The sequence below is a fragment of the Aythya marila genome, assembly GCF_965140915.1.
Source record: "Aythya marila genome assembly, chromosome: 17".
Lineage (NCBI taxonomy): Eukaryota > Metazoa > Chordata > Aves > Anseriformes > Anatidae > Aythya > Aythya marila.
The window spans coordinates 8,110,134-8,136,991 of NC_139058.1; the positions used below are offsets into that span (position 1 = coordinate 8,110,134).

The 26,858-nt window shown below is 42.6% G+C and overlaps 1 protein-coding gene across 6 annotated transcripts in view; it reads right to left on the reverse strand.

Moving 5' to 3' along the window:
* SPPL3 (signal peptide peptidase like 3) overlaps nucleotides 1–26,858 on the reverse strand; it is a 61,754-nt gene that overhangs the window by 26,560 nt on the left and 8,336 nt on the right. For 5 of the 6 annotated variants that reach the window (XM_082774192.1, XM_082774191.1, XM_082774193.1 and 2 more), the window contains exon 2: nucleotides 2,482–2,559. In XM_082774192.1, the coding sequence (XP_082630318.1) occupies nucleotides 2,482–2,559 (78 nt within the window). Of the gene's footprint in view, nucleotides 1–2,481; nucleotides 2,560–22,857; nucleotides 22,881–26,858 lie in introns of those variants that run through there. The other variant, XM_082774194.1, reaches the window with a different exon arrangement.

Genomic DNA, 26,858 nt, shown 5'->3' on the forward strand with positions numbered 1-26,858 from the left:
AACATTTATGGGAGATGTTTAGAAGGGCTTGAAGATAAAATTCCTGACCCTGCACAAATGCAGGAAGGAAATGCTCTTCCAGCCACAGTAAGAGAAGTGAGATCTCAAATGCATAAACTGTTCTTCATTCTGGAGACAGACTTTTCCCAGGATCTATTAGACATTCTTCTGAGTATTTTGGTGTTTTTTGTTTGTTCCTTGGTATGGTTTTTATTTATTTATTTGTCATTGGACAAATGCTACTTGTATGACTAAGGACACTGGACCAGGCTTTCCTTTGTTCCCCTGAAACCTCCTGCATTAGATTAGATCCACCACACACAAGGATTTTATCCTAATGACTCACCCACCCAATTCTTTCTGATCCTATTATTGAACTTCTGTTTATGTCACTTGCCAGCAGTATCACAATAACTCTACAATAACTACTTGTTTCTTTTCAGGCTGAAATTGGAAACCATGCCCACTTTCTACAACAAGAAGGTTATGTGAGGAGTGCCATTTTCTTTTTGCCTTACCACGGCTCCATTTGAGATGAAGCACTCAAATCTAGATGAAGATGTTGTTTTCATTTGAGAATGAGCACCCTAAGCAGTAACTTTTGTCTTTCCGGCAAGTTGCTATTCTAAGGAAATCCACCCACTGCCAGAAGTTTTTATTTTACTACGGGAATTTCCAGATAAGCATCATTTTGCAACTTAGCACCACACTTAAATTTCTTACAAATCTGAATTGCATCTTGGGCGCTGTTGTTAACAGCACTTCACAATCTTCTGTAAATAACTGCTTTTTAACCTCACTCGTTGACCAAACAGCTTGGAAGTTTACCCAAGTCATCATCGAAACTGTGGGTTTCGGCTCAGGCATCTACTAAAGAAGCTAAATGTAGGCAGTTCATTAGAAAACAGTTTCAAAACTATCAGGCCCTATTTTGGTCTGCAATAGCTTATGTCTTGGAGTCCTTAGGACACATGCAGAAGTAGGCTAGAAGAGGGCATTTCCTCAACTGATTTGTATCCATCGTCATTCTACCATGTCATCCAATAGGTTAGATTCTTTTGAATTTAAGTCAGTCCTAGCTCAGTCCTTGTAATGAGCGGTTCTAAATGTAATCACAGGATAAGATGGTAAAAGAACACGCGTATATAGCAACAGGACAGGAAAGAGCAAGGGAAAATTCTTAAAAGCTTAGAAGCTCTGAGAAGGAGAGGCAATTTACGTTCAAGCACTCCTGCTGTTCCATATTGAATTATGTTTTCTCAATTTAATTTTGGTTTTAATAAAAGCTACAGGTCTTGCAGCCATATGCATAGTTCCTTTTTACTGAACTGCATGAATTAAATTAAAGACTGAAGTAGCCCCTCAACTATATGCTAGACTGACTCAGAACTTTAAGAAAAGAAAAAAACACTGTTAATTGGTATTCAAATGCAACCTTTTATTTAATTGCAGTTTCTCTAGATTTTGTCTTCCTAAAGCTTTCTTTTTTAATTTAAGCAGCAGTGCTCTTACCTAATACTCACTAGCAAAAACAGACAGCTCTTACCAAAAATTGGCTCTTTCATTTTATGATTTCCTTAACTTATGACTGGGATTTAAAGCCTCTTATCCTAATAGCTGCAGCTTACATCATACTTATGACCATGGTTATCATCTATTTCAGGAATATTCAATGTGGTGCAGAGAATTCATACTATATGGATGGCTTTTTATCATAGACTTGTTAAACGAAGCAATGTTCTTCAAAGAAAAAAAAAAAAAAAAAGGAGGGGAGAAGAAAAACATCCTGAACTTAAGTTTCAAAGAAATAATATTTCCAAGTTGTAAATTGTTTTTGATATGTCAGTATGAACCTCTTTCCTTATATGCCATTACATTAAAAGCTGGGTATGATACAAGATGCAAGCTTAGCAGGACAACAAAGTTTTCTCTAAACATACTCAAGTCCCCTGAAGTGGGGCAAATTTGGTTTTTGAAGATTCAAACCTAATCAGCAGTTGGTCTGAGGCACTGCTAGAATTCAGCACTGATGTGTTTCTCACTTCTCTGTTGTGCTGTTACACTCAGGAATATCTATTTTACGAGATTTGGTTGCAATCAGAGTAAGAATGCTCTGAATCAAACACTGAAACACTGTATCTAAAAGCCTACTATTGACAACATTACGTCCATATATCTCTCAACAGGTCCTTTATACCCTCCAAAACACAATTTTACAGAACTGTCTTCAAGGATTGACTTCACAGCTATCTTATATGTGCTTGCAACTTGTCATACAATTATGTCTTTCAGAAACCTCAACTGGCTTCTTTTTCTTCCGTCTCTATTTCCTTTTCAGAACCAAGAAATACTGCATTTACCTCAGCTGTCATTCTAACAAAGATACAACAAAAACAAAAGGCATAAACTATAAACTGTCACTTGTAGTCACATTTTTATTTGAAAAAGAAAAGATCCATAAGCCTTAAAGAAAAATCTTACCTGAAACTGCCATAGACTATGAGGAGAATAGAAATCAGGAAAGTAGACACTTGACTGGAGTCCACGAGGGAATATGCCCTGGAATGGGAAGAGAGAAGGCAGGTGTGTTATCCTGAGTGTCCATTTCTCCAGTACCATTTGTGAATTCTTTTTCTTAGCATTATACAAACAGAGAACGGAATGACATCTTTATGACAGCTATTTCTAAAGCTGTTATATCATTTAGGAATATAAAATACATAGCTTGTAAATTAACTTTTTATATTCAAGACTGCAGCATACAAAATCTGTACAACAGTCAATGAACAGCTCAAAAAGCCTTGTAGAGATTTGTTCTCAACTCACTGCATTGAGATTCCTTTTTCCACAAACATGTGGAATTGCTTTCAGCATGCCATCTTGCATGTTAATAACACTAATCTCTGTTTTTCCTATGCCTTAGCTGATAATAGTTAAATTGCAATATGGCAGTTGAAGTCAAGGTTCACTCAGTACAGAAAAAAACAAACAAAATAAGCCGCAATCTGCATTTATTAAACCACACGCAGTTACTTCTCTATTACATCTTGCACATCACTAGATAGAGGATTTCTGATAAAAATTTCAGCAGGAGAACTAAAACCCACCTTTATTTAGATGGATTTCCCAATATAACATACTTCCATGTTTAAAGCACAGAAATGTAAATACTAGTTTTCCCCTTTTTTCCTACCCTTGACAGACCAAACCGTACTCCGTAGCTTACACCAAAACTTTCTTTGCCCCGTACAATGGGAGAGAAGCAACCTCAGCAAGTTCTCAGCTGGCACAAGCGGGGCTGACATACTTGAGGACAGAGAAATCATTAAGAGGGGACCTTGAGGAGCAAAGCAACAAGAACGCAGCCTGTAAGTCAGGAGAAATGATCTCACCCTCTACTCAGCACTCATGAAACTGTATCTAGAGTTTTGGGGGCCCCAAAAGAGAAAGCCCCAGTAACTGGAGAGAGCCAAGCAGAGAACCACCAAGACTCTCAGGGTACAACGTGACAGGAGAGGCTCAGGAGCCACAGCCCAACTCCCAGCAGTTTTACAGCCACTTGTGCTGAAGTAATGGAAAAGAATAAGGAACAATGTTAACTGCATTAGTCTTGTACTACAAAAAAAGATCACTAAGCTTTTCTGAAAGCCAATTAAAAGGCCTAATTTCAACAAGATTATTGATATGGAACAAAGACAGCTGAATGATGTGATAGTTCCAAAGTAAATGTATGTCAGCAAATAAAAACTAACGATACAAGACAGAGAATCACACAATTCCACTGCCAATCTAGAAGCCATTTAGAGAAAATTGTACTACTTGACAGACGCATAAAAATATTTTTTAATATATAAACACAAATATGATCTTCTACTAAAGAAATTTAATATTAAACATCACTGAAAAAGACTGCTCTTCTAGATTAAATTGTATGCTTGTGCAGTAAGCTTTTAAGAAATGGGAAACCAACTGCTTTTGTTAATTACCATGAATAACTTCAATGTTACCCCCCAGTAAGAGTGAAAAACAGAAGTCGTATTTGCTCGTAGTAGACCAACACATATATCTATAAAGCTTAAAATCATCTTTATATTGATTTCAGTCTTGTTTGACCTTTAGTTTCAAGGCTGTGCATCAGAAGCTTTAAAAGCATCCAGAAAGATGAAAACAGTTAATTGCAAATATGCCATGTAAATAAGCACTTACAATTAGTTTATATAAATGGCCTTCAGGTGGTAGACAACATAGATCAGAGCACATTAGCTTTAGCTAATGACTGCATGTAAGCAGACAGAAGAAACAGCAGACGGATGAATGCACTAGGTCTATGTCCTGTTACTAGCTTCAGTTTCAGGGCAAAACACTGCCTCACCCAACTCTGAGCTACAGGCAAAGGAAACTTCGTGTCCTGTTTGGATTTGAGAATTAATAGTGGAACTTCTCCCTTAACAGAATCCTCAGGAACGCCAAACGTGTAAGAAAAGCGAAATGAGGGAATGGAATTTCAGCTGGGTGTAAACACGTCCAGGGTTATGCACTACACTTATGAACTGATGTTCATAAAATCCTATATCCATAAATCGGCACATGCTTCTGAGAAGAACAACGTTTTCTGTACAAGTAAGTCACCACTCAGTAGCAACTTTGGAAGCTATGATAATTACAATTACATTTCATCCTAATTACTAAACAGTAGTCAAAACAAGGTTGTAAGTGTTAGAAAGAATGGTAAAACAGATAAAACAATGATGATATGTGGATCAGCCCTGGAATAATCCATGGAGTTTTTTTTATTAAAAAATGAAGGCCCTTAGACAAAACAAAAGAAATCAAATATATGTAAACCCATTCTACACCATGACCCAACATAACCCTACTGATACGCTGCAGCAGTGATTAGGGCAGCTATCTGCTGCTTCTGTGCAAGGGAGAAGCCAGAATTCAAGTCCTCTCGTTCTACACGAGAGAAGTGCAATAGGGTACTGATCTGCCCACTGCAGACCCAGTGATATTTCCTGACTTCTCAAGATATCTGCAGCAGGATATCCTAAAATCTCACTGTTGGTGTCACAGATACGGCCTGGGAAAGCTCCTGCTCATTGTCAAGGCAGCAAATATTCATACTTCCCTTCCTCGGGATGCAGCTGGAAGAAGAGCAATGCAAAGCGGCCAGCACGGCAAGCCCAGGAGTACCTGCGATGTGGGACTGAACCAAGCAACTCAGGAACATCCAGCTCCCATCCTACGTGTCCCACACAGGCAGCCCTCAAGCAAACTCCAGGAATAAGTTCGTAGTGATGAAGTGGGTCTCGTCGTAATAAAATCCTGGGGTTTTTAATATTTTGCCTCCCTAAACTATAAAAGGCATTGCATAAAATAGAACTGCTTCCTCGAATCTGGCACTGGACAGTTCACGAGCAGCCTGAACACCTAGCTTCCAAGTAAACACTTCCTAACGCATTAATCTGGACTCGAGACAATCAGCAGGTGACAGAATCACGTGGAAGTTTGAGAAAGAAGATTACTTCAACGTACTGAATATAATGCAAAATGCCAGACAGTAATCTGCACACCCATTTGCATTTTTAACTGAAATTTGAGTGATTATCTACAGCTCAACCATCCAATGGATTCCATACACATAAAACTGGATTCTCCTAAAACACATTTCAAATACGCAAGTTGCGTACTTCCACTGCTGAGCACGGCGCCAGTGCCATGTTCTTTGCAAATGGTATCAGCCAAAACCAAAACAAAATCCCCACACTTTGGAAATTTTTGGGGGAGCTGGAGTGTACTTTATGCATTAACATTTTACCTGCCTTTCACTGTGCATATAAAAATGAAACCATTTTCCTCCTTTACAGTACTTTTATAAAATTAAGAATTTGTTCTCAGAACTAACGGAAGCATGCATAGAAAATGCCCATGGCATGCCTGTGCATAGAAGTTGTCCTTTGACTTAAATAGTGCTTTTAAAAGCAATTCTTGGTACTTACTATACAAAGAAATGACAGTTATTCTTCATTCTTGTTCTGAAAATTAATCCTGGCTAAGACTATGCTAAGGGCTGCTGTCTTCTGAAGGACTTATTTTCATGCAGTTCATCTGCGTGCCATAATATGAGAACCACCAACCCATTTCTAAGCTCTATTACATATGCAGAACTGCTCAGAATATGAAGACACCGCTGGCTTTCCCAGCTGAGAACATTTCACAGTTCTCAGACTAGCCCACCCACAATTCGACATCCCTGTGAGGAAGCTGGTTTAGAAGTAAGTCATTTAATCGGGCTATTGGGCAGATTCTTGCTACATTGGTGAAGCAACTAATAACTAAACCAACCGTCAGGCCAAGGACATTATAAAACCAAGCACACTGGTGGTGAACTTTTCTCCATAAGCTCCTTACACTGGCCAAGGACAGGGAGGGGACTTCCCAAAGACCTGCTCCAGGGCTCCAGACCCCACACTGACCCCGCACCTTTCCAAGGCTGAGGCTGAGCGTGATTGTAGTGACTTCCCTGCCAGTGGGGACTATTCCTGGCAGCTCCACGGGCAGTGCTTCCAGCACAGAGCCTGCTAAGGCGTGCCAAGACAGAGACACAGCAAGCACTGTTCTGCAACATATTCCGCGGGTCAGCCTCGCAGCTCCACAGTGCCAGCATTGTCCCCACAACAATCCAAGCAGCGAGCTCCCCAGCCTGGCACGGGCCGCTCCATGGGCCTTTACCTACAGAGGCTCCCAGGGACACCCAGCCACGCCACCGCTGCCCAGCGGCCGCGCAAAACATCCCCCGGCACAGCTGGCGTGCCACGCAGCCCTCGCCCTTCTGTGGGACGCAGAGAAGAACCTCTGTATGCCCAGGGGAACAGAGACCCGCTTCAGTCCCAGCTCTGCAGGACGGTGACCAGCTCATACAAGCAGCAATGACAGCAGCAGTGGCTTACAGACACTCACGAGCTCTCTTAGCCCTGCAGCCCCAGATCCAACACCACCTGGCTTTTCCCTGCCTGTGAGCCTTCACCTTGCGGGGGCTCTGCCAGCTGGCTGCTGAGGAATTTAATATATTAAAATATTGGGGTTTCACTTTGCAGATCTCCTTTACCAGCAAAAGATTAGAGTTGGCGAGACTCTTCCAAGAGTCCCACCAGCCTTTCCGAAGGCAAAGCCAGGGACCTTTTTGCCCTGTGCTGAGCACTGAGCATTTGTTTAGCCGTGAGCCAGAAAAAGAGAGAAGTAGGAACCCCATGTGTCCTGATGACAGCGCAGGGCACTACCTGCTGCGTAACCTGCCTGTCCTGGGCCAGCCTGATGTGACTACAAGCCACAGCACTGCTGTTGCAAAAGCAGCTTATTTTCAGCTTTCTCCAGTCATCTCGGCTCCATCATCAACCTTTGCTAGCACAGCCGTTTGCAAAACTACATGGAAAACTAGATCAGGGACTTGTCTGCTTGAATAGTAATGGAAAGGATGGGAAAGTTTTCTCAAATGCTTCAGATTCCTAATCTGGCATGTTGCTGGACATACAAATCAAGGAGGAAAATTTTTTCAGCAGCAACATTGACTTAAGTGCCCCAAAACTCCTCAGAGATCAGGAAAAGTTTTGTGTAATTGAAACAAAACCTTCTTTTTGTTTGCACAAGATGTCAATTCCATGTAGAATCAAATAAATTCAGTCCCTCAGACAATGTTTCAGGAGCAAAAGCCGTTCCTCCGAGTTCCAGGTGCAAGAAATCATTGTGAAAAATTCTGCTGAGGCGGAGGGAGAAGTTTCCATAGCAATGCACACCGAGGGCCTTGGACGTGAATCATCCTCACACAAAAGTTGTTGTAACAGCAGCAAGATAAACTTCTGCATTTCCTGTACATACACCAGAGCAGCAAATAACTCACACCAACTTGAGAAGTGCACATGGACCAACTTCACCCCAGGCTGCATGGAGACCAAAGATTGCATCACATCAGGTACTTTCCTTTGGCAGTGATCATAATGTCCAGGCGCTTTCAAGATTAAGGAAAACAAAACTACAAAAGGAAGGTAAATGTACTAGACAGGCTGGTGTAAGGATGGATTAAAATCTGACAGAGCTTTTGCGTTGTTTAAAGGGTCCAAATCTACAACTTGGAGGCATCTGTGATAGAATCACAAAAACTGGCACTGATAGGAATGTCAGATCATTTAATTCGAGTTATAATTTGATCTTACTTTGGGGGAAGACAATCGATCCGTCATGACTTATCTCACCTCTTGTTTGAAACCACCCACCAGTGAAATTACAGGGCTTGTCTTGACACCTAATGGAAGTCCTTCTGACTGCAGCTCCAGTCCAAACTTTTTATCCTCCACAAAAGTCCTTCAGCACTCCTGGGGGCCGTGTCACACCAGACACAACTGGGGTAAGCAGGTTCCAGCCATGAGTTCATCTGCATGCTTTGGCTTCTGAAAGATGTGGCTGCCTGAGAAGTGGCCACACAAAGCTTCACAGGCTCTCCAGCCCACATGAAAAGCCACAACTATTTATTCAATCAACACGGTACTTTTCATCCAGGCTTAAAATATGACTTCTCTATCAAATGCCCACTGTCTCCTCGCCAGGTAAGTGGTAATAACCCATGCCCATCAAAACATCTATCCTCCTTTTCCAATTTCCATTCTCTTCCAAAGGGAACTCCTCGGAGGTGGGTACCAGCACGGAAAGGGCAGCCACGAAGCATCTCCTTCCCTGCCCTATCATTCATCACTCATTTTCAAAACCTGCTGAATGCCAGCATTCAGTTTGGGTGTCCTGTCTCAGCAGACTGTCAGTTCTCTCAAAGAGAACCAGGAAACAAAGATTTGCTGGAAAGCTGGTGTCCAGTGATAATATCAAGGATGGGAAAAGTTCCCATCCCCCTCCCCTCCTCCACGGGTTTCATCTATTTCAAAAGCCATTTAATGCGCTTATTGCATCAGTGATTGCTATTGTAACAGAGAAAACGTGAACAGAAAGTCAAGAAATACTCGTTGGTAAATCCCAGGCAAGAAGCAGAACATTTCACAACGCGCTTCCCCTGCCCCACCCCTGGTTTGGGAGCCACCAGCTGCCGGCAGCAATCAGCCTGCACCTGCACCTCACCTGGCTGCAGCGATCCTGCACCTTTGACCATACAGAAGTATGCTACTCACAGAGGAAACGTGGTGTTTTTTCTGTTTCTTTGTCTCAACATTTGTCAACCATTCTACTATTCTATTCCTTAAAAGAAGGACAAGAGAATAGAGTGATCAGGACAGCTCATTGTTGAAAGCAATTCATTTTCCAAGCTACAGCACAAGTCACTGGTGCACAGTCCCTGCAACACTTAATTATTTTAATAATTATTAATCCTTAATTTATTAAGAGGAGCACAGCAAACTCAAGGGCTCCCGAGCAGAGCCCTGGGGCACCTTCAAGAAGAGCTCCATCGCTGCACCGAGCCCGTTTACAGTTCATTGTGCAAATATTCACTTTGCTCGGGGGCGGACTCCCTCCGTAGGCAAAGCCAACACAGCTTTTTTCCTTTGCTGGATTCCAGGTCGAAGGTATAACTAAAAAGCCTCTTTCAACCGCCTTACATGTGCAAGATATATACATATTTAAGAGCCTCCATTAGGCCTGACGCCAAACCAAAGTTAAATCTGAGTGTAACAGTTAAAAGTATAATTTTAAGCGTGAAGTCATGGCACCCACAGCTGTAAACATATCTCAACACTATTCCATTCTTTAGGATGATTCATAGGAAAAATAAGCAAATTGCTACGGCTTCACTTATGTTAAAGGACTAGCTTGTTTTCTAAAGTAAGCTTACCATTTCATCTCATTGTCATGTACAGATAAGCTCTGCTAAGTCTGAGTAATTTACTGAAACTCCTATCAGGGGAAAAAAAAAATAATTAAAGCGAGTCTGAAGTGAAAACAAGTAACGTGAGACATCCCACTAAGCCATATTTTCCTATGCGGGCCCAGCTAGGTCGCAGGCAGGCATTTCTAAGTTATCAGACGAGATAATCCTGCTGGTTATCACACACAGATCTCAGAACATTTTCACATTATTAGGTACCAAACCTATGTCTTTACACATCCAATTAAAAAAAATCAATTCCCTCTTCTATCCTTTACAGAAAGCTGCTTTTCTGAAACTCTCCCCCTCCAAACAAATGCCGAGCTCCCGACTAAATTGCTAAGAGGAAACTGCTCTGAGCTCACTGTGACACGAAACTGAAGTGTACATTCAGAAAGGCATCAGGAGAGGCGATCTTGCAAAAACACATTTTCTGTTAAAAACATTATCTGAGCAACCCTTTTGGTTCAGCAGACTGTTTGCCAACAGAACAAAGAATTATATGTTTCACAGTGTTTAAGAATCACAGCAACTGGAAGATTTCCAGATTTCACATTCAGCTTGGAGCACTCACTTCCAGGCAGGAATGAGAGCACAACTTCCACTCGCTGTGCGAACGCCTAAGAATACTCATTAAAAAGAGCATTATTTCCAAGCAGCACAGAGCAGCAGCCCTGCACCCCAAAAGCATGCTAATACCGTCAGCTGCTGACCTCCCCGGTGATGCCCCACCAAACTTGGGAGAAAAACTGCATCTTCAAATAATTTGTACTGGGCGTACGTGTTTGTGTGAGAATCCAGCAGCCAAATAAACATCCAGGAGACACTGAATGCCCTTCACATTGCTGCAATAGAAAATACAGGCTTTTGTTGTTTCATATTATGTATTTATAGACTAAATGGGGGGACTTTCACCCCTTCCCTAAACATAAAGATAATCCACTTTTGTGAGGTTGTTTTATTAAGGAGGGCCGGTTGGTTGGTTGATCTGATTTTTGCTGCAAAATGGACAAATGAAAACAGAACAGGGAATCTTCCCTTCTTCCTTTCTCAAAGAAAGAGAAAAGATGTCCTGATTAACAGGGCATGTTTCTACTGCCAGATATATGTCACCACAAGGCAGGGAAGCCTCTCCAACAAAAGATTTTACAGCTGTGTCACAGGTATAAATGACTGCAAACATTTTTTGGAAAAAGTAAGCAAAACATCCGTACAATGTCTGCAATAATGGATTCCTATCAAAGAAAATAGACAGCATTGTTCAATGTGTTAAGCCAAACAAGAACATATGGAAAAACACATCTGATAACAAAACACACAGCCTGATAACAGTGCGTGTTTTACTCAACTCTGTATTTCCAGTGTCAGGTTTATTCCCGTTGAGCTGCCCCAGATCACCTAACTTGTCCCAGGGTGCTGGCTCCTGACTGCAGAGCAGCCCCAGCACATGGCTGAGCCCAGACAGCTCCAAGTGAGAGCAAGCAGTACTTCTTCCCCTTCTTGACACTTGCTGCAAAGGACTCCTGCTCAGGACAGGATTGGGTTGTGTTGGCCTGAAAATCAGATGTCTGAGGCAAAGGAGGCTCAGAGGCAGCCCTGCGCTGTAGATTTCTGCTGCCTTAGGTTAGCTCACCTCTGACTTCAGAGCATTAAGAGAGCTTTGCCAACAAAACCCCCTTTTCACATCTTTGCCCTTTCTCTAGAAAAACTTACTTTGCTCATGGAAAGGAAATGACAAAGGTAGAAAAATGACACCAGCAGAACAGCAAGGCGCCCTGACAGCTTATCGCTCCTGTGAAGGTTTTCGTTCCGGCCAGCAGCTGCACAATTACTCGACGGGAAACAAAGACGAAAGGAGTCAGCGTGGCCGGGGACGAGGTGGGACTGAAACTCCTCCAGGAGCAACTCGCAGTTAGGTGTGATTAAGCACACTGTAACACACACATCTGTAACCCAAGCGGTACTGGAGCTAAGTCAATTAAACAAAACTAACCTGCCTACTCCTATTTGCCTACGCAGAAGCTAACACTGCTTCAATTAAGTTAGCTTTCAAAACAGACTTCAGGTACTGAGGTTCCTGCAACCTATGGCACTTCGGAACAGCCTGGGTTCGGCAGCCTTTCCCATTTGTTCTCACTAGTAAACCCTACAGCTGCACTGTGCAGCAGCATCCATTTTTCTCTTGAAAGCCTTAATAAAATTATCTGTCCACACAAGCCCTCTGAGCATGCAGAGGCTTCCAATGCCCAGCTCTCCAGATCCGTTTGCTGCAGCTGCAGGGTCCTGCCACAGCACAGCACCCTGAGGTGCCGGCCACCCAGCAAGGAGACCACCAGGTCAACCTGGGCATCACCGGCACACAGAGTATACAGTGGGATATGAAAGGTAACCACGCTGCATTGCAAAGGCCAAACCATCAGTATGTTAAAAAAAAAAAAAGTGTTTATGAGAATGAAAGAGATTAGACTCATTTGCTGATCTCTGAATAAGTGGAGCACTTGTACGGCCTGTAATTGTCTTCACATCTATTGATTTATAGAAGAGTTCAGCGTGCTGCAGGACAGATTCAGTGTTGCCTTCACTTCACACAGACAGCCAAACCAAACCAGGAAGATAGTGCTTTCAGGGAAAGGAGAAAACCAGCAAGTATCAGGACAAGAAGTAAACATATAAAGATGAAAACATACATACACGTATGCATGATCTGTCTGACAAAGCAAGATGGTTATGGCTCGACCACAAGAATGAAGTGAAGTTGCACAATCCGCACAGGAAGACTTTCCTCCTGTGGAGCTGTTTCCATTTTCCACAAATAATCAAAAGAAGGACTGGAAGGAGGGGGAAGAGGTCAAATCAGGATCTGTTACGCACAATCCCTTCTCATCACAGCCACAAGCATATTTCTTTATGTAAATTTTCAGATTCCACCAGAGCAGTGAACTCTGCAAAGGTCAGTCCAATATTTAGCCTACCCCGAAGCTTTGCTGAAACAGCTCTTCTATCTAAATTACCACTTGCAACTGTATGAATTTTCCATAAATAGCCTTTTTTTACATCAGAAAAAAAGGCAAATCAAGGGTGTGGTTACTGTAATTTAAATCAACAGAGAACCACTGTGCAGACTGCCTACGCTTTTATGCTAGACAGCCTCACCATGATCCAAGCAACACTGCGCTTCCAGGAGGAGCTGCTGGAGATGTTAATGGTGATCCCCAGTGCAGGAAAGTCTTCTGGAATTTTGACAGCTGAGACTGTTGGGGGCTATAGAGGTATCCATTTATATCCTTGTCACATATGCGAGCTGGAGTTTTCAGTCGCTTGGTAGCACAGCTCTGCATTAGCCATAAGACCGTGCAGAGTTAGATTTAATTTTATTCTAGTAATAAAAAGATAAAAACTTCCTCAAAGTCTTCAGCATTGGCTCCCACGTTGTACGTTTTGACCTCTGTAAGCCTTTTTCCACTTAACAGAGAAGCTCATTAACAGTAACTCACCTAAAACACGAGGATGATTCCTCCTTTGTCTGGAGGAAAATCCACTCGCTGCTCAAAGGCCAGGTCTCTCCTGCAAGAACTGCCGGCTGTTCACAAAGTCTGGTCCTCGGCAGCACAGCGAGATGGCCACAACGCAGAGCAGCGGGGTGTTTTGCTCCACCAGAGCAGGAAGACCTCAGAGCAGGGCAAAAGCTGCTGCAGCAGCGACAACACTGACAGCTAGGCTGGGGCTTGACCTAGCGCTGCTGACACAATGCGTGCTGCAGCAGGAGTCGGAGCTTTCCAGCCACCAGCATCTCAGAGGAGCCAAACTGTAACTAGAAGCTGTCTCAGCTAAGAAAACGGGAGTTTTTGTTATTGGAAGGCAAGTATTTGTCTGAATCTTCACTACTGCTCTATCTGGATTGAGAAGAGGGTGGCAAGCAAATATCTCATGTTTGTCTCCCCGTTAAGAGATTCACATTGATTTCTCAAGCTACTGCCAAAGAATTAGCATACAGCTTCTAACTATAATATGAACTGTAAAAGTGTCTTGAACAAAAAAATAATTAAGGTATGTCTTCACTGAAACAAAACAAAAAAAAAAAAGCTTAAACAACGTATTAGGGAAGCCATGGCTGCCTAAAATTATAACAATAAATAGCAAACCTCGCCTCCCACGCATTCAAAGAATCAACAATTCCCTGTGCATCAAAAATAAGCTCACATAATTGATCATGCTGCACTAGCTTTACCTTTGAGTACTGTAAAACTGTGCCATTCATGCTTTACATTTTTCTAAATTTAGGAAAGTAGGTGATAGTAAGACAGCTCCACGCTTGTCCAGCTCAAGAACAGTAAGAAGCCCCCTGGGTCTGTAAGAGACTGAAAGCTCTCCAACAGCATCAAAGGACTTCGGTAGACATGGGGACACACACACGTGCAAATATCAAACACTGAAGATGAATCAATCTTTTCTCCAAACATACCAGTATGATCAAAAGCTGTATCGATATAAGCAGAAAGTATCATCATTGCTCCTGATAATACAAGAAGAAAGTGCTAGACAGAAAAAATGAGCCATAAGTGAGTCAAGAAACAACCAGCAATTGAATACGGAAAATTTAAGGTATGTTTAATTCATCCACTGAAGCAAAAGCATTGGCTGAGAATAACACCCTTGTTCTGTAATGGTAATATTACATGGTCCCCCTGCGTTGTGGAGAAATAATGCTCTGCTGCCCACAAAATCAGAAGTATAACTCCTTATTTCTATACATATTTCAAAAAGCAAATGTAAGGCAACCCTTTACAAAGAATAAATTACTTTAAATGGAAAAAAAAAATCAGGCATGAAATACCATCAGGATCTACATCACCAGTATGTCAAAGAGCAGTCTTCTGCCAGTGAATGGATCCCCTCCAAAGCTGCACCTCAACACACACGGATTCCCAGGATTAGTTCAGTTACAATTGAGGTGTGTGGGGGAAATTAAGCTTAAAGCTGGAACTTTGCTCTTGTTCTGATGCAAGTCATTGACTCTCAACTAACTGGAGATAAAATTCTCACACCCACAAGCACACAAGATGCCACAAAGAGAACAAATGACTACTTTACTTAGTACAGAAATAACACAGAAGCAGGTGAATCAGAGGGCTATGTATATTTATTACAGCAAGACCATTTCTGAGCATAAAGCACCAGCACAATACACCACAAAGAAACACAAGCAATTAGTGCAGCACATCTCCAAGGTACCTGCACCGAAGGCTCAGTGACTCGGTGTGGCATAAAGCTAGAAAACAGAACATGGGCTTGAATTGTTGGTATGGCACTAAATGCATCTGAACAGACTCTAATGCAATTAACTCGTTAACGCTGCATATGATTCAGTCCAGAAGTCAATGCAGTTTTAACTTAGCAGCATTACTATTTCTCCATATCACGGAACCTAATGTTAGTATTTTGCATAGACACTTCTGCGCTCACATTGTTCCTGAGGTGTTCTCTCGTCGTCATCTCTCTTTTTAATCCCGTTTCATAAGAGCAAACAATGAAGACAGCACAGGAAGGAAAGAGGGCTAGGGAGGGGAAGGCAGACAGTGGTACTTCAGCGAGTATAGCTTTCCTGAGAGCAGAATTATCAGCCTGCCACTGGACCGAGTGCAGAAAAGAGTTACTAAGATGATTAGGAGAGATAAGCACGGAGTTTGTTTAGCCTAGAAAAATACACAGTAAGAGGACAAGTGGGCGCGCATGCAAAAGGGAACACTAAGTGTGGCAACTACTGGATTAGAATGACCCCAAATCGTGCTACGAGCAATAGGGGAACTCACCCTCTTTCCTGACACCAACCAATGTGCTGATCCAGTTGAACAATTCCCCCCACCCCATCAAATTCGAGTTAATTTTCAGATTAACATCTCCGTAGTCCCATGAGCACTAGTGGCAACACAGGAGACGGCAGTTTTTCCAGTTCTGTGCATTGTGCTTTCTGAGGGAAGGAAAAAAAAAGAAAAAAAAAAATCACCTGGACCCATTCCAAGCATATTACCCAGTTTGTTTTTTCCATCCTGAGAAACAAGGAGGAGGAGAACATGCCCTACTGCTCTTTTGCACCCACTTCTTCTAACTAGTATAGAGGTCTAATGAAGCAATAATGTTTGGGTGGATTATCAGGGGAAACTCACATGTTCAGCTTTAACCTGGCCCTCTGAAAGCTGCAATGCTTACCAACAGCAAACTTTTGTAAAACAGCGGTCTGCAATATTACATCACATCACCTTTTTGGACAGATCGAAGTACGTGGATCTTCATGTACAGGACCAAGTGAAATTTGAACGTGACCATTACTACAGCCACCTGCAATTTTACCTAGTTTTATCAGTGATATCCTCATCTCAGTACCTTCCAGTCTTCTGCAAGCACAACTGAAATGTCCACACCAAATCCAGTCGGACAACACAGAGGGTGAGCCTGTAATATTTTTGCAAGCTGAGGGGTAACTGGCTCAAAATCTCCTAGGAACTTCAAAGGAGACCAGGTTCACATTGTTGCTCATCTTTTTAAAGGCAAACTTCTATTAAAGGGCACCCAGGTAACATTACACAAGGCAGCAAGTTCTCTTCCATTCAGAGGTCATCTCTGAACTTGCAGTGGTCATCCCAAACCAGAAAAGACGCAAAAGCACCAGAGATGGTAACCTCTTTCCGCATCTGCCTGTTAGTGTAACTTTCCTTTTACTTCATTTATTCAAATTATTGTAATTGAATGGGTGTTGTGTGCTAGACAAACTGGAACACATCAGAGCAGTGCGCCACTTCCAAAACCATTTTTTGCTTATGTATTCATTAAATGTTCCAGCAGTCAGATAAAATCTCCACCAACGGAACCCTAACCAGACAGAAGGCTAACCCAGCAGTTCTAGGAGCAGACATATCAGATTTTCAGGTGTTATTAAAAATTGTGACACACCCAACCACAAGGGCAAGGAAAATTTACAAATACAAGTCGGGTTAACTTCTATTTTTCCCATCTTTAACAGAATTGCTTTGAAAAGTGCAAGCTGGCACTTTTGCATGAATCTTGAAGCCCACTGAAACAATGCAGTTTCTGCTTTTTACAGTAGTTATAGATTAGGAAAATAACAGCTCGATACTATTAGGAAAAATACAGAACCACTGGGCTTGGTACGGCTGTCCATGTACCAGCAGGCTCGGAAGGATGTAATGTATGGTTGGCATCTGGGAGCTGCTGTAGAACAAATACTGCCTGGTTTGGAAGACGTGCTGCAGACACTGTAATAGAGGACTCAGCTTTCCAGGAAAATTTACCTGCTGGAAACCTAAATGCTGATCCTTCAGCAGGAATTTAAATGTACATTTTCTTTAAGTATATGTAGTAAAAAAGAAAAAAAAAAAAGTGACCAGGTTTTAACAAGACGAATAAACATAACTGCCTTGTGAAAGAAAATACCTACAATACAACTACACAACTCAGGAACAGTCTGGTGCCGTCACAATGCAGGCAGGCAGATATCTGTGGGGAGGAACAACCTCCCAGTGGACCAGCTAACACACAACTGGAGAGCCAGGTAAGCTTTTAGGGTAGGCTGGATGGGCCTTTGGGCAGGCTGGGCTGGGGAAGGCATTGTGCCCAAGGCAGGGGGCTTTAAGGTCCTGCCAACCCGAGCCGTTCTGTGGTCCTGTTATTCTATGACTTCCCTCCCCAGTCCTACACCATACCTATTTTCTGAATCCAGAAAACAGATGAAGGACATTTTTCAACCTATCTCAGTCAAAATCTACCTTTGTCAGCCAGAATGCAGACACCTGGAGTCTCAGAAACATTACAAACGGATTTTGTGTGTCTCCTGTACCCAGCCCTTCCCATCCCACTTGGCACCTCAGCTCAGTTTCATAGCTGGTCTGGATTGCCAGGTCTCAAAGCCACCTACAAAAATACTACAGAGGTAAATCCTCCCGATATCCTTCAGTAATCCTCAGTTACTTTAAGCAACAGTCTGTTCTGAAAACACTGGGGTCCCCTGGGAAGCCAGAGATTACACGCTGTTGTACTACGTTTATATATCTGCTGATATTTCTTGCTCAGGAACAAAATGCTTTCCTGGAAAGGCTTTGTAGTAAACATCCAGACGTTTAACCTTCCTAAAAATAACACAATTCACCCCAGGAACGCTCTTTGACTCTAAGTGTGCCCCCCAGGCAGAAGTGCTCAGCTCAGAACTACAGGAAGATAACCTCAGCTCAACAAAAGTTACAAGAGTCTATACATGAGCAACAGAATTTGCTATTTTTGAAATACAAGAAGAGAAAATGACCTTCATCAATATGTAAGTGATTAACTTTCATCAGCCATGCCTGAAGTTATAAATCAAATACTACAATCAGAGACAGAAAAGCAAATTAAATACATCTCATCCACACACACCAATTCCAAAAGTTTACAGCAGCAAAGATGCAGAACACAGTAGAAGAAATGTGCTGACGCTTCTCGACCTTCAAAAATAATTTTAACATTTAAAATTTATAAGTAGTATCTAGCTAGAACAAACTCATGCTAAATTAAATTATCAAGAAGGTAGAAAAATAAAAATCAGCTCTGCACAACTTCATCCCAAGCTGGAGAAAAAAACAAACCAAAACAATGGAAAGCGTGATTCAGTCTCCTTCCGAGTACTAAGAGGTACTAGACAACCACTCAGTTACTAGTTGATAGGTACTAGACAACCATTTAACTGCCACTAGTGCTGAGCTGCTGTATGACAACACAGAAGCCTCTGCATGAGAAGCAGAAGGCGCTTTGGCATTTATCTCCACTGGGCATTATTTCTCCCCAGATCCAAGTGACCACTTGAGAATTAGACCAGAGATCCCAGATCGCTCAGGCCAGATTTTTGCCAGGAGCAGTAAATGAAGATTAAAGTGATGCTAGTCCAGGGGCGGCCTAAAGCGGGGCTGGAAAAGCTTCCCGAAGTGCTGGCGCAAACCACAACTGAAATCCCATGGCACTGTATCTGGAAAGAAGCACACACACACAAAGACTTTCCCTTTAGGCTTCTCTAACAGCCTGGAGCCCAGCAGAGGCTGCCACCAAGGCACGAGCTGCTCCAGCACGTCACATGAGGCAAAGCACAGGCTCAAGCAGTTTGAAATCCACCAGCACAAAGCTTAAGATACTTTTCCTGCCTGTTTCATTTCTCGTATTTTAAAACAGATCTAAATCAAGGTATCTGAAATGCAAGAAAAACCAAATCTTTCTGTGAAAGGAATAAAGTTGGGAGACATCTTAATGTGATATAGTGACAAAAAGGCTGCAGATAGGATTTCTGGATGAAAAACTGAAGAGAACTTTTCTTTATCCAGGACATAACGCTGGTTTGTTCAACTGTTTTCCTCTAATCTCTCCAGGAATTACTACAGCACTACAACTCTCAGCACATTTTCATCCCTCTTCTGACAAGGGCTCACATTTATTTGTGACCCTACAAGAGATGCCTAAATTACTGCATTTGTGCAAATCGGGGCAAGGTTTCCAGACTAATTAGTACCTGCTGACACCTCACTGCACAAAGGGGAAAACTTGACCTTTTTTTTTTCCCCAACTGTCATATTCTCTATGAACTTATTTGAGATGTTCACTCAAATGGAGTTGTGGCAAATGGATAGAGGCGAAAAATGGATGCTCAAGTCCTCCTACAAAGAGCGTCTTCAGTGTTTCATTCACCATTTCAGTTCCCCAAGTCAGTGCAGAGAGGCATTCTGCTACCAAGGGTTTTGTGTTATCCTCTGGCTTCTCCATTCAGTTCAGGTATTTATACAGTCCTAAATTTGGAGTCTAAAATTAGATGATGTGAATAATTTCTGAAACAGATATGAGTAATAATTCAATTGATCTACATAAACTTTGTATGCTAGTTGGTATTTTCTTTCTCTGATGAGTAACTTACTGTGAAAGTAAGAAACATACGGGTCAACGCTAGCATGATTTTGGAAGACTAAATACAAACATACACACAATCCAAAACAGTTTTCACCCAGTTTAACTTATGGTGAAGTCATTCTCCATTCTCTTCCCTCTGATCAGCTCTCAATTCCTATGTTCAGCTAAGCAGCCCCATGGGAAACCACAGACATTACTAAATACCAGGAACTCTGCAAAAGGCAAATGCTGGACATGATCAGGAATGTGATGATGAAGTGTTTGCTCTAAGCTTCTTTCATGTTTCAGAAAGCCAATTTGCTTATCAATTCCTCTTAGGAAGAGAGCTGCAGAGATTCCAGAAATGTAATCATCTGTATGAAATCAAGTTTCACACACAGGGACTAAAAAAGTATGAACCACAGTGTCCACTCTCCTGGGAATGAAAGAGGATAAATATCTAATCACATAGGTCCTCAACAAAAGAAAACATCTTTTATTAAGAAGACAGACTAGAAAAGCACGTCCTTTAACATCAGGCATCGTATTTTCTCCTGCACCAGGCAGTTTGCACGGGGCAGCACTACCCAGTAGAAGATCCTGGGCAGTGCGAACTCCTACACTGAGGACATCTTAGACTCTGGGGCGTTAGCAATGCTGATGATCTTCAAATTTAAATTAAAAAATTAATTACAAATAACATTATATGAAGATGGGAAAGAGGAGACAAATTATCCATCACTATTCAGACAAGATGGAACTGAATCCACAACACTTACAGCAGGAGGATAAGAAAAGAGGCTATCTGCTTTGCAATATGCAGTCCCAACACAAAACAGAGCTACCATTAGTTTTGGAGTCTCCAGTATTAGGTGTGGACCGTGAAGATACTATCAGTTTTCCTCACTGCTGCTGCTTCTCAGGTGCTTAGCACATACCTTAATTAGGCCTCCTCAGCTCTCTGAACTCCAACTAACACAAAAATAGGATTTATCATCTACTTCCAGACATTGCAATGCCTTCCCATTCAGCTCACAACTACAGAAACGGTTCTTTGTGGTTTTTGAGCCCTGCATGGTAAACTCTGCCCAGCATTAAACTGCCAGCAGGCAGCTATTTAGGGAACTCACGGCCTCCCCAGTTTCAGGCCCTCAGCACTAAACAGAAGGGTCTCTCTGAACTTGTTTTCCCCTGGTGGAACATGAATCTGGTTCAGGGCACAACACATCCTTACCGCATCTCTCCTTGTGTACCAGGCAAAAGGGGACACTTCAAAATACGGGACTCTTCTCTTCTACCTTCAGTACGCAGATATCACATGTCAGAAGGTTGTATTTTATCTGTAAGCTGGGAGCTACCTTGGCATGAATTCTACAAATTTATAAGACAGATAAATTGTGAGTATAATTAGGCTGTATTCTTTCCCTGCCCATTTTCCTGTGCCATTGTAACAGTGTCATAATTAGCAGCATGAATTATTTGCCATGGTAATAGGGGAATGAATGCACAGAATGATGATTTCCCTGAAAGTTCAAACAGAAGGCACTGGCTAGAAATACACCACCTGAGAATTTATTAGCAAAAGGACAAAGAAAAAACAGAGCATTTCTAGGCCTAGACTACTGCGCTGAGTGAAACAATTCCTCTACAAAACACAGCGTATGGTTTTACCTATAGCAACGAACAGGCCTGAAGGTGACAATTACACGTGGTGCAGAATGCAATGGCTTGGTCAATTAGCAAAGCAGGTAACTGATTGATTACCTTGCTATTAAATTCTGCTCAGATCACAGACTTCCCATCTCTTAATATCACAAAAACAACACAGACCTTAAAGCCAACCAAAACAGTTAAGTAAAGGGTTTCTTGGAGAAATTTAGAGAGTTTTTGCAACTCCCCTCTGGGTAGGGCACAGCAGGTATAAGTAGCAAGGTTTTGTAGCTGACAGAAAATGGAGCAACACCCTAAGAAGAACTAGGAACTGCAGCTAACCACATGCCAGCAGAAACACAGCACACTTCTTGAACCTCACCCGCATGCCTTCATGTTCCTAGGACCTGGCCTCCTGGGGAGAGAGGGCCCCAGTCTGACAAAAGCTGGTCACTGCCCTAACTGCTAAGTGACAAGCAGGTTCTGGACACACATCTGGTGTCTTTATACCCCAACAAAAAGATCTGAAAAGAGGAGCTTTGTTACGAGAATTGCAAATGGTATTACAGAGCTATGCAGACCTTTTATTACTACTTAGCCTTATGGTCCCTACTTGCCTTGTATCAGAAATGGGGGTAGAAGGCCTTTAAATTTAGTATCCCAAGACTAATAAAAATATTTTGTTAGCCATGTGCTCAACATTTAACTGAAAAGTTCATCGTATCATCAAGAAAAAGTCCATTTGGCATTGACTTCTAAAAATATGTCAACATATTAAGACCCAAGACTTTTAGTTATAAAACATCTACTACTCAAAGCAACCTTTTTTTTTTTTTTTTTTTTTTTTTTTTCCAACAAACACCATGGCTTTCTATTAGTTGGGCATTTTGCAGAGTCTAACTTGCACGGAAAAATTATGGGACATCCACTCCCATGACAAGGCACCACACTTCCTAAGAATCATAAGTTCAGGTAGTTCCCTACAACTATTTTTAAATTACTTCCTTTCTTTCTTTCTCTTGCACAAATTGCCAGTAAAAGAATTAGTAAGGCAGAGAAAAGGAGACTATGTTGGACCCCTTCAGATGACTGGAGAATTTATTTGATGTCCAGAGGGGTCAGAAGATTCCAGTATCTCACTTCAACAAGCAAGTCTCAATTTTGAAAGACTGTGGCACTGCAGCCTTTCCACATTCTTCATCTAGAGCCTATTAATAAATTGCCATGGAGTTCTGGAACCCTCTTCATCCAAAGCTATCCATTTCCTTTGCATTACCAGGATACAGGATATTCAACAGCAGGTCTCCTAATAGCACTGAAAACTTCCATTACAAAAAAAAAAAAAAAATCAGCCCCGCAACAGTTCAGCTATAAATAGCAAATTCATGGCTACTATTAGTAACAAGGGATAACAAATGTTCATGCTTTACCATGATGAAAAGAAACCGTATTAATGTTTTCCAAAATTGAAGCAGTAAGTTATTTGAACAAGGTTCCAGAAAATTGAGTCTTCCACATCAGAAAGCACAGCCTGTCTTCTAGTAATGCAATTCAGCCTCGTCTCGGAGGCTGTCAGTCACCCAAGTACCAAAACGGCATTCTTCCGAAGAAGGCTGTTCAAGATAAATATCCTATACAACCGCTAGTTCCATTTCACCTTCCTCCTCTTGTTCCTTTTACGCCGTGAGGACCCAAACACCCAACTTCCTCCGAAGATCCAGGGCTAAGTTCACTGACCACGCGGCTGACGCACTGCGCATCGTCCCAGCCGTGTTTATCAACACGGCCACGGCTGTCACGGTGCCAGCAAGCAGTTAAAGGGCACTGACAAAAGAAAACAGGTTAATTACGTGACAAAAAGAGGGGACTCAGGATATTCAAGGAAATTCCTGGACCTCTGCTAGCCTGCAAAAGAAATCCCAAGGCGAAGAGCAGAGCTCCACACCAGAACCTCTGTGCTGAGCCTGTCCTCAGCCCATCCACACCGTGAGGATTTAGCGTGGCCACAGCAGTCAGGCACCTGCTCCGTGGCTTAATTACGTGGATCGGGGTGAGTCTTGGTTGGGTACAGCAAGAGCTAGCCAGGCACTCCTCTGCTGCTAAGCACAAATCACCCAGCACTACACGGGACAGCCCGTCCTGCCTCTGAGGACCTAATAAATGACCTCACCTTGAAAATCTTATTGAAAAGCATTTTAAGATAAATAGATACTCATTTTGGCAGCTGTGCTTGGACAGGGAACAAGACACTGAACAAAAATAATATCTAAGTATTTAAGACAATAAACTCCCTAACACACCTTTAATCTGATTTCTTATGGGACCCAGAGAGCCAGGTAACAGACCAAAGCAAAGGTCAGACTTAAGGAAGGGAGTATCCCCATCTGAAGCAACAGACAAGAACACATTAAAAATGCAGGTTTCATCACACACGTACAAAGGAATACCACTACCGAATGATATATCTGATCTCATCAGGAGCCAAAAGATTAAGCTGGTCCTCTTCTACCTGTACAGCTTTGCTCAAGGCATACATTGTACAAGGGAGTACATTTTGAGCGGCCTAACTCACTCTCAGAGTTCCCACCTAAAAACGTCCTGTGCCTGTTTCCATATACCCAGCTTCCCTCCTGAGCTCCATCCTGTGTCGCTGGGCTCCCATTCTAGCACTGCTCCTCGTCTTGCACGGGCAGCCCAAGGTCCTGCTTCAATCCAGGAGAGTCAGCAGCCCCGGGCCACTGTAAATCTGTACCCAGTCGTGGACTCTGTAACTGCCAACACACCCAGGGGCAGCAGTGCAGGTACCCGGCCACCAGCCTTGATCACATAACACTCCTTTAACACTCCTTGGAGCCAAAGCCCAATCAAACAGGTGTTCGTGCATGTTCATAACGCTTCTTTCTGGAAGTGATAGAGCCGATCGAACAGAGCTGAACTCTGACAACAGAGCACGCTGCAGGTCCCACCTCTATGTAAGTCACTGAGTGCACGGAAAGGAAGTGCAACAACCAACACTTCACAGCGGTCCAGAGACTGGGAAAACGCAGGAGTATGTGTACCAGAACCTTACATCTGGTTTCTCCATGAAACATTGATATTTTGGTAACGACTGCTACAGAAACGTGTGACATACATCTGCAGCACCACTGGGAGGAACTAATTTCCCAGAGGCACGGAGAAACAAAGGGAAGGAGACGTAGGGTACTAAAATAGCCTAAAGGATTCTGATTTTTCTTCATGTTTGTATCCCTGATGGTTGCAGAACTGCACATTGGAGTATAAAGCCAAGACATGCTGCTGTGCTACTCCCACCTAGACACCAGGAACAGCCCCATAGTCCCTACCACCACTGTTTTATTGCTAGGCAAAGAGTCTTCAGGTTCAACACTGCTCAGATTACGCAGCAGAACAGAAAGGAACACCAGCAGTCTGCTGTCACCTAGGAAAACTGAAACAGTATTGGAGACAAACAGTAACCAAAATCAAATAAAATTTAAAGAGCACTAAGGAGTACTAAGGAATAGTAAAGCCAGCCAACCATTCAATCTAAGTGTTTACCAATTAGGTCTTAGAATCAACAAGCCAAAATCAAAGTCAAATCGATCAATACGACCTTGTCATACAGCATGAGCAGCTCTGTGTACTGCTGATGAGCTCACTTACCCACACAGTACAGGATTATGGGTAGAATTAAACACTATTTTCATAAAGAAATCCATAAAAGAATGACTTGACACCACCAACACCAAGCCATGAACCTTCAGCAACAATGCTGACGGCACGTTCCTGCACAAGTTAGAGCTGCAGCGTAGCCCAAGCATGCCTAGATGAAGCCGGGAGCCTTCCTGGTACCAGGCCTGCACCAAGAAAAACCGATATCAGACAGCGGCTGGGGAGAGGGCAGTCAACGAGACCACCCGCAACCTGCAGAGAGAGGGGCTTCGGCTGCCATGGGAATACAAAGCACCAGCCCACCAAAACAGGCACCCTGGTCCTGCTGCTCCCAATGAGGAGAGAGGCTGACTTAAAAACTAAAAATTCTCATGAGGGGCAAATGTGGCCAGTTTACAGACACACACACCACGTGCATGAGAGGAGTTGTCCAGTGGTAGGACTGGCCCAGGCCCGATCCCTGCCCTACAGCCCAAATGCCAGAGCAGCACGGTGCACTAACACACTGCCTGTCAGGCTTCGGTCACACGTGCAAGGAATAGGCAGCAGGAGAGCAGATGGAGACGGCTTTCAACAAATTCTAGCCCAATATCTAAAAAACTTTGCTTGCAACAACAACAAGTAGGAGCACTCTTTAGAGATGGTGCTCTGGGATTCTTATGAAACTTCTTGCAGAGAAGCACCCTGCAGAGAAGTATTTCTCTTTTATGGCAGACTTTTCATCTTTTGATTTAGCTATAAGGTAGCTTTTTTTTTTTTTTTTCCATGCTCCATCTGCAAAACCATGAAAAAATAAAGAGAAAGATAACTAGTTGGAAAACTAACACTGGGGGTCTTGTAAGGCACTTAAGTATGATAAAGAGGTTCCTTCTGTTCTGTACCATCTGTAACTGCTTACAGCTGCATCTGCCTAAAAAGTAGGCAAGTTCATAGCATTTTTTTTTTAAAAAAAGCTCTTCGCTATTTAGCTTTAAAGTTTCCTTTTTCAAGAAAAAAATAAAGCTCTTTAAACTATGTTCAGCCAAAAAGCTTAATTAGATTCTACTCTTCATCTTCAAAACCGTACAGAGCTCGTAATATTCCCCACGAGAGCTTTTAGCCCTTTGTGATTAACTTCTCGGAGCAGCAATTCAAGTGAAGGCACAGGATCAGCCATCTCAAGAAAAGGGTTCACAGAGCAGACGATCTTCCCTCCAGCAAACAACCACCAATCTGAACGTCCAAAAAGGACCAGAACGACCTCGTGCCTTCAAACCTCGAAAGCAAGACACGCTCACCTCACCAGCCGGCAGTACTGGCCGCAGAAATCCATCCAGCCCAGCTCTGTTTGCCTACTGCTGTTTCGCCAACCTCACCTTTAGCTAACAGTCACCTGCAGAATGCACTTCCCAATGACTAACCGGGCTGAAGTCATGTTACACCTATTTTATCTCGCCAAATGGGTCTGACACAGATGCTGCTGAGATAAACCACCACTGTAGCCCTGTAAGCAGGAAAATTGGACTAGTAAAAACGGCCCTTTGTATAACCACTACCACCGAGCTCTGCTCTCCTATGTCCACCATATCTGCACCACCAGCTGGCGAAGTTTTTATGGGTAGGAAGTCCTACCAGCTTATTCCAACCACAATTCAGAATTCACGTTGAATTTCTAACTGCCCTAGAAGTTACCAAAGATTTAATTCAAGCTTTAAACTGGAGTCAAGTGAACTTACTAATTCAAGTATCTACTGAAATGAAAATGAAGCCACCTGCTGCC